Raw genomic sequence first — 12,119 nt, 5'->3', positions numbered from 1 at the left:
GTAGGTAATGCAGATTTAAGTAACTATCTTAACTTTGCCAGCATGGATACATACAGCAAGAGGAAAGGGAAAAGGGGGTGGTCTTGCTGCGGAGCCTTACCCCATTCATGGCCGAGGCTAGACCAAGTACCCTGTTCGTTCCTATCTCACCATCTTCTGCCCAGAAAGACTACCTTGTCATACACAATGAACCATTATTCAGGTGGCATTATAGAAAACAGCAACAGTCCTCGCTGGAATCTCTACACAAACTCTAAATCTTTTTTTCAGAAGCCCTGTGTATATACATTTCCTCTTGTTGAAGCACAGTTTTTACATAAGAGATCTTGCTATGCTCAGGGGAAAGATAACTTGTAGTAAGTTAAATTATAAATAGTCTTACAAAAACATCCACATAGACACCAAACACCACACGTGGTTAGAAATAATATTTATTATCCCCTCCCATGTACAGATTACTTCTCAGAAACATGAAGATATCATCCATGTCCTCTTCAATTACAGTTCATAAAAAATAAACTTAACTCATATCCTGTCAACAATATATTTAGCATTTTTTAAAACAATAGCCATTTTATTTTTCCGTGTTAGTTCAAGAATAGCTTCAAGTTTTATCTTTTGGATCAAATCAAGTCAATCTTTGTTTATCAGTAACAATTTCCTCACAGAGCCCCTCCCCCCAATCCCTAAAAAAATTCTATATCCTAAGTGATAAACTCTTCTTGTACATTCAGCAAACTTTATATTGGAAAAGAAAAAGAATAATTGAGATAGATATTTACTTTCGTGCACAGTAATAAATCTAGCTGAGCTTCTACACCTTGCTTTGCAATGATGTTTACATAAAATAAATCATCTCTTATCAAGTTACAATGGTAATTTCTTGAAATGTCGATATGAAAGTTATACACTTAATCCACTGAAATTTCCTTATTTTTGATCTGTAATTAAACCATCATAAGGACAAGCTTCATCCCAAGATGTTTCCCCTTTCCCTCAGCTATTTCTCTTGAAAAGCCTGAATCCTCTCTCAGATCACGTAAAGAGATACGTTAAAAAGCACAGAAAAAAAAAGTTTTAGCTTGCTGACATAATGCCCTTAAGTTTGCTGACATAATGCCCACATTTTAACTTTAAAATATAAAATCAGAGTTAAAGCATCACTTAATTCATACAGTACATTATTAATCAACAGTGTCCCACCAACTCAGAAGTTTCCTAAATTGGTTGTCTTCTCTGCATTTAGTAAGTTTATAACCAATGACTCAATCAAAGAATGTGCTTGTAATAGGCTGCTGGTCTAATTTTGGAATCAGAAGTTTCATATTGGGCCATTTTCAAATATAGAAAAACTATGGGGGGGCATATGAACTATTAATTTTGTTTCCCATTACCTACAGGAAGAATTTATTCAAATAAAGTTTTACAAGACAAAATGCAAATCTATATACCTATATAGAGATGTATACATGTATATATTGAACCTAACTAAAGTTTTATAAGCAATACTAACATAGTTCCGGTTACACATTCCTAAAGACTTAATTGTTTTAAAGATACATGTTATAAAGAGGCTTATGCAAAAGGCAAAAATTAAGAATCAACATGATCTTTGAGGTTTTCAATATTACTTCAAAAAGCTGTTTCTATCCCCCATAGAAGAAAAGTATGCATTTGTTTATCTTAGGAAAAGAAATTATAAAAAGATAATGCTATCATGTAAAGAATTCACAAAAACTATACGGTATATCCCATAAAAGTCATACCTACAAAGGTAAATCACAATTATGGTTTATATTGTATTACAGACATCACCATCGCCTTTCCTCTTTAATAATGAGAGGGTTTAACTTTTTTTTTTTTTAACTTACTTAACTAGTGCCACAGAAATTCAAGTCCCAGTAGCAACAAGTTAAACAAGATTACAAAATAAGGCATTCTGCTTACACATCATGAAAATAACAGGCTTAGTACAGTAAAGCAGGCTCTTATTTTTGCAATTTTATATAATCCAAACATTTTCTAGAAGGCAATCTTTAACAAAAAATCCAATTAATTGCTATTTTCCAGGGAAACAGAAAAACATACACACAATCCTCAACTTTGGCTATTTCTCCTACTGCCATATACAGAGGCTGATCTTATCTATTTAATAAAGCCCACTATTAGAAATGTGGATGAAATGTCTTTGACTATACCATTTCTAAGCCTGTAAGTCACGCACTAAATGATTTTTCAAATTATAGATTATATCTAATTTGACAAAATCCCTGTAGTGTTATTTAGGGAAAAAAAAGTGGACTCAGAACACACATGCGCACAAACACACATGCCATCATATTAAACAGTTTCCTTAAACATTAATTGGTTCTCCAAAAAGAATCAAAATTCTTCATCATCAAGCTGCAGCATGTGCATTAGGGGCAGCAATGCAACCTTTTTCAGCACAAAGTAAGAATATGAATGAATTTTTAAACAACTAGTACCGTGAACCAAAGATTTTACCAAAGATGAACTCTAAAATACATATTTTTTGAAATCTGGACTTAACTGCCTGTTGCACTTTTACATTAAGTGTTGCTTAAATAAAAATAGAGCATAATTCAATATTCTACTGTCTAAACATTTTAAAGCAATAGTTATATCATCAACAGGTAAAATGCACCTAATTTGGGTCTTTTGACACCTCTTGTTTTAAGTTTATTGTATGATAAAGTTCTTCACAGTTTAAAATATTGTGAAGAAATATATTTAACTATATTCACATATTATGTACACATACTATGTATTTGATGTACCCATAAACTTTTAATATGTGTGTATCAGTAGGATACCCCACATATATGCAGGAACCCTGAATAATATGGTTGGTGTAGACCGTGAAATGATTTCCCAGAAATGCTTAGAAATAAGAAAAGATTATTATGAATAATTATAACAAAAATTTTACCTTATTTACATAGTGCCTATCTCCCAAGAGGTAAATATGTTTTAAAGACATTTTTTAGTATCTCTGTGAGGGGCATTAGAAATATTATCAATTCTCATTTTCCACAACCAAGTAATCTGCCCGGGATCATACACTTTAATAGTGGCAGAATAAAATATAGACACAGAGAACTCCTAACTCCAATAGTAAGTTCGAATTACTAGATCAAATAGTCTTGTGGTGGCAACAGGATTCCCAACAGAACCTCCACCAGAAAGGATTAATTTCTAAGTCTTCATATACTTGTGATTGTGCGTTATATTTATACCACAGGGAGATCAAAATGGTTTTTGGTTTGGCAGATGAAAAAGTCTAACATTCAGTGTGATTATAATTCAGTGTAACTTCTCCAGTTTAAATGCGACACAGCTGATTGGTCTATCGGGGAGATGCAGTCAACGTCTAATCATGGCAGAAGAGCTCTCAATCCAAACAGCTATTGCGTGATTACAGAGATAGCCTACAATCTTGTATTGTCTTAAAGGTCTTTTCTATCTCCACATATGGTATACACATATAAATAAGCATTTTAGCACAAAATGTACAGTTAGCCTTAGTTCATGTTTAAATAAACAAAGGCCTTAAGGGTGAACTTTAAAGGCCAAGAGCTCCTCAGAGTGCATGTTGTTTAAAGATCGAAGGTCTGGCAACTTTAGAAGTAGTTTTGTAAAAATAGAGGCCTCATTTGGATGGTTTTTCATTATTAAGGTCCTTAGTGCACGGATGAGAGTTTCCTGCAAAGCCTCCACAGAGTTGACGTTTTCTATTCCAGATCGATCTAAATGAGAAGGAATAGAGAAACACAAAGGAGAGGAATTATTAACATAAAATATATATATAATTCTTGTTCATAAATCTCCCTAAGGAATTTAAAACAAGGCTTTATACATTACAACAAAGGCAAAAGATATTTGACCAAGTTTTAAAAATCTCAATGGCCAATTTTCCAACTATTTATTATATTATAAAGCATATATGTCATACAGTACATTTGATAAATCAAACTTCTTCATTACTTAGGAATTTTTTTTCACAAAAATAGAGGTTAATTTTTTAAATTAGGTGTCATTTGCTGATTTCAACTGCTTCTAATTGGCAAAAAAAAATTATGTAGTATATAAAACTTTTTACTACATATGGAATATATTCCCATTTGTACCACATGTGGTAGGCAGCCTCTACAGTGGCCTCCAATGATCCCCCCCTATCCTGGTATTTACCCTGTTGTGTAATCCCCTTCAGTTGGCTACACTTACTAACTTCTAATGAAAAAAATGTGACAGAAGTGATAAGATGTCACTTCTGAAATCAGGTTACAAAAATCTGTGGCCTCCATCACTCACTCACTCTGAGAAAAGCCAGCTGCCACGTTGTAAGCTGCCCCATGGAAAGGCCCACATGATAAAGAACTGAGAGTGGTTTCCAGCCAATATCCAGCAAGGGACTGAGCCGCTTAGTCCAACAGCTTACAAGGAACTGAACCTTGCCAATAACCACACAAGCCTGGAAGCAGATCGTTCCCTACTCAAGCCTTCATATGAGACCACAGCCGTGTCCACAGCTTGATTATCACCTCCTAAGAAACCTTGAGTCAGAGGCACATATCATAGTCTCATCCCTCAAAAACTGTGAGATGGTAAATGTTTCCATTTTTAAGCCACTAAGTTTTGGGATAACTTGTTATGCAGTAACAATGCAACTTTATTATACTAGTGATATTTATATTTATTATACTAGTTATATTACCCTACATTCACTTTCATTTAAGCATACTGTGTTTACTAAGCTTATCATATGTTAGTAAAATAGTGATTTTGCATAAACCAGCAATAAAGTATCTTAAAATTAGCTACATGTATGTAGTTTGCCCATAGACTTTTTTTTTTCATCAGCAAGGGCTATTTCCTGCCTTTACAATAGTAGGCACAAGAAATAGTCAACCTCCCCTCAATGAGGTTGTAATTTACAAGAAAAAGACTTCTGGCCGGGCGTGGTGGCTCACGCTTGTAATCCTAGCACTCTGGGAGGCCGAGGTGGGCGGATCACTCAAGGTCAGGAGTTCAAAACCAGCCTGAGCGAGACCTTGTCTCTACTATAAAAATAGAAAGAAATTAATTGGCCAACTAATATATATATATAAAATTAGCCGGGCATGGTGGCGCGTGCCTGTAGTCCCAGCTACTCGGGAGGCTGAGGCAGTAGGATTGCTTGAGCCCAGGAGTTTGAGGTTGCTGTGAGCTAGGCTGACGCCACGGCACTCACTCTAGCCTGGGCAACAAGCGAGACTCCGTCTCAAAAACCAAAAAAAAAAAAAAAAAAAGAAAAAGACTTCTAACTTCTACAAGGAAACAAAATCCCAGGCCATTCATGCCCTTTTATTTTTTATAAGGACATTGAGGAGGTCTTCCATTAAAAGTGGTAGCTGAAAAAGGCCACTTGCAATGCAAGCACTTAGAACAAAGACTAAAACTTAATAGTAAGAGGAAAGTTTGACTAAATGCAGAAAAAAAATGGTGAAAATAGGTTTATCTTATATTTAACAAATTTTGAATTATTATAACAACTATGTGCTAATCCTTATTGAAAGAGAAACTGAATGTTGACTATTGATTTGAGGGGTCACAATTTTTCAGATAAAACTATCAAACAAAAGACCTTTCTCTTCATTCTTTTTTTTAAGACAGCAGCTCACTCTGTTGCCCAGGCTAGATAAATGTTGAGAAATATGATTGAGAAATTAATGAAATGTGCCTCATAAGACCATTAATTTTACTGTATCACCCTACATTAATATATTAAAGATAGAAATAGGAGTTTCCAGGGGTTTACCCTGAAGGAATATGTGAACTCAATGGTTCACTTATTAGAGGCTGTTATCATGGGAGAGCTCTCACATCTCCGGTAGGGATGTTTTCTGGGAAGGCTTCAGAAAAAAAAATCTCAAAATCTGTGAGCTTCCCTGTGTCTTGAAAGACAAGGCAAGGCAAATACAGCCCACAGGATGGGAGCTGGAGACAATGAGTGACCTTTACCCAGAAATGCGCCCCGGTGGTTATAAACAACCTGTTTTATAGAGATAGGTTTCCTGCTCTCTCCTGTCTACCTTTAAGTCCATATAATAACTAAATCAAAGAAATATAGGATCACTATACCTCTTTTGTTATATCTTTGTTAATTGACAACTACCTCTTAGAATTTAGAAGTTAGCCCCTGAAAGACTTTGTACCTGTTTGTTCATCTAGATAGATTAAAAGCTCTTTGAGAAGACTTTTGACCCCAGCCCACTACCTGTCTCCCCTAGCAACTGCATTCCCTGATATGTAAATGTGTTACCCTGACAACTGGTAATTTATATCTGTGATTATAAAAACCTGTATGAATCTAACCATATTGCTGGACATTCACGGGGATATGTCCAGTCTCCTGAGTAACCCCGCTGTTATATCTGATCTTCTTATATAAAACTATAAACTATATGTTAGTCTTTGTGTATTCTTTTATTCTCTCTATTCCCTATCAATTTCCTTATCCTCTGTGGCAACCCCTATCTAAGGGACCTGGCTCTGTGGGGAGAAGCAGCTGATCTCCTCGCAGGCCTGCCTCAACTACTTCCCCACAGATAGAGTACAGTGGTGTCACCACAGCTCACTGCAAACTCAAACTCCTGGGACTCAAGTGATCCTCCAGCCTCAGCCTCTCAAAGTGCTACGATTATAGGCGTAAGCCACCGCATCTAGCCTCTTCACATTTAACTTTGGCCAATCATAATGGTTATCTTTGCAAATATAATTAAAGCCTTCAATAATGCTTTGAAGTGTCTCTCTTGCCCTAGATATTCAAGTAATTTTTTTTTTTTTTTGAGACAGAGTCTCGCTCTGTCGCCCAGGCTAGAGTGAGTGCCGTGGCGTCAGCCTAGCTCACAGCAACCTCAAACTCCTGGGCTCAAGCAATCCTCCTGCCTCAGCCTCCCGAGTAGCTGGGACTACAGGCATGCGCCACCATGCCCGGCTAATTTTTTCTATATATATTAGTTGGCCAATTAATTTATTTCTATTTATAGTAGAGACGAGGTCTCGCTCTTGCTCAGGCTGGTTTCAAACTCCTGACCTTGAGCAATCCTCCCGTCTCGGCCTCCCAGAGAGCTAGGATTACAGGCGTGAGCCATCAAGTAATTTTTTAAAAACATCCTAGCACTTCATTAAGCGCACTTCATCCTTGCCAAACACTTACTGAATGTATCTGCTGGTTACTGTTTTAGGTGCTAGGGAATCAGCAGTGAACAAAACGAACCAAAATTCCTTCCTTTAAGGGGCTTACATTTTGGCAGAAGAAAGTACAGCCATGCGCCACATAAGGACGTTTCAGTCAACAACAGACCGCATATACAATGGTGGTCCCATAAAATTATTTCCTATTGCCTAGTGACGTAGCCGTCATATCATAGTACAACACAGTACATGTTTGTGGTGATGCTGGTGTAAACAAACCTACTGTGCTGCCAGTCATAAAAAAAAGCCTAGCAGGTACAATTATATACAGTACATGATACTCAATAATAAGCTACTATGTTACTGGTTTAAGTATTTATTTACTATACTACACATTTTATCATTATTTTAGAGTATATGCATTCTAATTATTTGAGGAAAAGAAAAAGTTAACTGTAAAGCAATCTCAGGCAGGTCCTTCATGAAGTATTCCAGATGAAGGCATTGTTAAAGGGGATGACAGCTCCATGCATGTTATTGCCCCTGAAGAACTTCCGGTGAGACAAGATTTAGAGGTAGAAGGTAGTGATACTGATAATTCTGAACCTGTATAGGCCTAGGCTGATGTATGTGTGTCTTAGAAGTTTAAAAAGTTAAAAAAATAAAAAGTTTTAAAAATAGGAAAAAACATCATAGAATAAGGTTATAAGGAAAATATTTCTGTACGGCTATACGATGTGTTTAAGCTAAGCGTTATTTAAAAAGAGTCAAAGCTTTTAAAAATGTTCAAGTTTATAAAGTTATAGTCATGTATTACTGAAGACAGAAAAAATTGTTTAGTAAAGTTAGCGTAACCTAAGTATACAGGGTTTATAAAGTCTACAGTAGTGTACATAGTTGTGTCTTCTACTATCACATCGATCACTCACTAGCTGACTCACCCAGACATCTACAAGTCCTGCAAGCCCATTTATGATAAAGTACCCTATACAGGTGTACCACTTTTTATCTTTCATATCATATTTTTACTGTACCTTTCTATGTTTAAATATATTCAGATACACAAATACCATTGTATTACAATTGCCTACAATATTCAGTACAGTAACATGCTGTACAGGTCTGCAGCCCAGGAGCAATAGGCTATATCATAGAGCCTAGGTGTGTAGTAGGCTATACCATCTACATGTATGTAAATATCTACTCTGTGATGTTCATACTACAACAACATCACCTGATTCATTTCTCAATGCCCATCGTCATTAAGTGACACCTGATTGGTTTCAATCATAGAATCATTAATTTATAATACTAAAAAATGAGAAAGAATGACAGTGATCCTCATAATCAAAATAACCTAGATGGGCAAAGAAAGAAACGACTGGTAAGTTGGGAATGATATTTGAGTGGAAATTAGTATTATAAGTAGTTAGTCCTTCAGTGAGTATTTTGTGTTTAGATGACCTATGCTTCTTCATACAGCTCAGAACTTCAAAGAACTGGATGCTCACACTTAAAAAATGTAAACTGTATTAAATTTTTCTGAAGCCTTAATTTCTAAAAGCATGGTCTTTTATGATTTCAAGGCCAAGACTCTAACTACAAATCTGGCTGGATCATAAACAATCTTCTGGAGACTGTAATGTCAGAATGCACACATTGAAGTGGAAATTCATCTTCTAAATCACACACTAACTGCTACACTACTACTTGTACAGTTTAATTTATGACATATCTATCTTCTACTTCGGTAGTTGGTTCTTCATCTCACTCTGAACCCTGTACTCCTCACCAATCTAAGTATATTCAATTCTTACAGGATGAAAGTCAAATACTTATGATAAAAACCTCTAAGAAGACAATTGAAATCCAATGTGCCTTGGCTTCACACTTACGTGTCAATCCCTAATCTTCAACTGGAAGTGACTACCATCATTTTGTACAACTTGAAAAAAAAACTTACCTTCCAGATATAATTGCCCTTTCATGGTATCAGGATTCTTTAAATCTCACAGGCAAATTATCAACATTTGAGATTTCACTCTCCCTTAGCAGCTAGAGCTATTCTGTTAACAACCAGTATAACGGAAAGACTTTGAAGCCAGACTAATGGGAGTTCAAATATCTGCTTAGCCAATTACTAAAAATGTGACCTGGGTAAATTATTTAACCACCCCCCCTCTGGTTCCTCAAATCCCTTGCTTATGTAACTGAGGATAATGTAACCTAGCTCAAGGAGGTCTGTTGTGAGGATAAAATATATAAAGAGGTCTAGATATTAACAAGCATTTCTTCTAAAAAAAAAAAATGCAAAAACAAAACAAAAAAAGCAGGCAACTATAGATTCCAAGGCAAACAAAAAGGTTTTTTAAAGATAAAGCAAACTACAAATGTTGCTTAATTCTAAGCAACTGACAGAGAACAGAAATGATCCATTTATTACCTGATACAAGAACCTGATTCATTCCCACTTCAGGCAGCAGAGATTTACACTACCTTTTCTATCATTTCAACCCCGCTGTGTGAACAATATGAGCATTATTTACTTAATCATAATACTGTAAATGCTGATTTTTGACTTTTCAACCTTGAAAATCAACTGATCAACAAAGCATGGAGGCTGGGTGCAATGGCTCACCCCTGTAATCCTAGTACTCTGGGAGGCCGAGATGGGTGGATCCTTTGAGCTCAGGAGTTTGAGAACAGCCTGAGTAAGAGCGAGACCCCATCTCTCCCAAAAATAGAAAAAATTAGCCAGGCATGTGGCATACGCCTACAGTCCCATCTACTTGGGAGGCTGAGGCAGGAGGATCCCTTTAGCCCAGAAGTTTGAGGTTGCAGGAGGTTTGAGGAGCCCAGGAGTTTGAGCTATGATGATGCCACTGCACTACAGCTGGGGCAACAAAGTGAAACTCTGTCTCCAAAAAAAACGAATATTTTTTTTTGGAAAAGAAGATATAAATGTTTTCATTCTTGACTACATAAAAGAAATGGTATAGCAGAAGCAGCCAGGGTATAAAAGAAGGGAGATACTCTCTCCCCATGTAATTAGAAGATTCCATCTAAACTATCCAAGAGAGATTATGTAAAAGTGAAAGATCAAAGAATATGAGTATGTTAATATTACAAATAAAACCAATAAAGTAACTGAAAAAATAAAATTTATGAAAACAGAGAAGGAAAAGTGAGGGCACTTTTATTTATCAGTTATATTTACCAAATAAAAAGAAGTACAAGCATGATACTCAGAATTGGGTAGTCAACCATCAGAAAATTTAAAAGAAAGATGGTTAAGATCTAGTTCTCTGAAGAATAAAGATAGGAGAAGATAAAAAGTAGAGACTTTTTACTTTATATTCCTCTGTAGTTTTTCAATTTTATTTTCCTGTCTAGATAATATTTTAGAAATAGCTAGTCATTTTTAAGTGGTGAAGATTTAGATTTGAAATGAAACCTCTTATGTGTGTGCTTATATATCTTCATGTATAGACATAACAAAAATAAGAATACATTGTATTCTTTTATAATCAGTCTTTTCTTCTTAATATTTCAAACTTTTTTAAAATACATTGTACATCAGTAAACAGGTAGATGGATAGATGGATAGATAGGTAAATGGATAGAGACTCCCCCAATGTTAATAGTGATCTTTTCTGTTAAGGATATCATCTTTATTTTTATCTTAATGTTTTCTACATTTTCAAAGAATCAATATTAAACTTATAATCAGAAAAAAATGGCTTTTGCAGAGATTAAAACAAAATAAAAATCATATTCCTAGCGGAAAATATAAATGAAGTAGCAGGGTTCCTGGTACAGAATTCCCCTTCACCTTCACCCCTTCAGCATCATTTTTTTCTCTGAACTATCTCTGGAACGTGATCCCTTCTACTTCATCTTCCCTGCCCTATCTTATTTTGGGAGAGTTCATCCCACTGCCTCATACCCTGATGTTATTTCAACAGCCTCTCATCCTGACTGTCCAGCTCTAATGACATGCCTGTCTAATCCGCCCACAATAAAAATGCAGAACTAATGTTAAACATTACTTTGTTCACGCCTGATCATTCCTCTATTTAAGAAGTTACACTGACTTTCCACTGTCCCGTATTTTGGTGAAATTTCTCTGCTTAGTTCTCATAGCTATTTGTCTATAATCTGGCACTCCCCTAACTCCCAAGCTTTGTGTCCCCCTCCTCCTTGATGCACTGTCCAGGCTTGGGCCACTTACCCCTTCCTCAGCCCTCTCCTGTGCTCTCCCACACCTGCCTTTCCATTTTTACTTCACTGGGAAAATCTAATGATATAACCTTCAAATTCCAGGTCTACTTCTATCTTCCCTCAAAATGCCTTCTAAGATGATTTCATCTTCCTTATTTGTAATTTCTACTTACCTCAGTCAGAACTACACAGTTTAGTACCATGAAGCTTTTTTGTGTAGTTCTGTGTCACCAAATATTACATAAATACTTTGAGAACAAGCTTATGCCTTAATGCTTCTTTTCTCTACCTGAACACTTGGCAGATAAGTCACATTCATAATATAAAGAATTTAACAGGTATTGATAATCTTTGGTTTCACAATAATAGGTTTACTAATTTTATGTCAACTCAAACCAATACTAATTACTTAAGAGATTCTACAAACAGTAGGTAAAATGTAAGAGACACTACGAAGTCAGTAAGAAAACAGGAATGACTTACTGACATACTCTTTCCATACTACTTCCATGCCATAAATGCATTCTTAGTTATCCAAGTAGAGCTGGACGGAAAAGGTAACCAAATTATGCATAAGTCTTTATTTATTCCACTGATGTACAGGCCCTTTAAGAACTTTTTCTCCTTAAAGAGTTACTAGTTTATAGTTTAGCTGCATAATCAGAGGCCATAATTTGTAACTCTCACAGTGCCTAGCAGCA

General features: G+C 35.8%; 1 protein-coding gene across 1 annotated transcript in view; it reads right to left on the bottom strand.

Annotated features, from left to right (window-relative positions):
- Positions 1 to 415: 415 nt before the first annotated feature.
- NR1D2 (nuclear receptor subfamily 1 group D member 2) overlaps positions 416 to 12,119 on the bottom strand; it is a 32,679-nt gene continuing 20,975 nt past the window's right edge. Inside the window, exon 8 of the mRNA XM_012745334.3 lies at positions 416 to 3,767. Coding sequence (XP_012600788.1) covers positions 3,571 to 3,767 — 197 coding nt within the window. The 3' untranslated portion in view covers positions 416 to 3,570. The remainder of the gene's footprint in view (positions 3,768 to 12,119) is intronic.

Source organism: Microcebus murinus, chromosome 1, assembly GCF_040939455.1.
Source record: "Microcebus murinus isolate Inina chromosome 1, M.murinus_Inina_mat1.0, whole genome shotgun sequence".
Taxonomy (NCBI): Eukaryota; Metazoa; Chordata; class Mammalia; order Primates; family Cheirogaleidae; genus Microcebus; species Microcebus murinus.
This window is presented reverse-complemented; position numbering and strand designations above follow the sequence as displayed.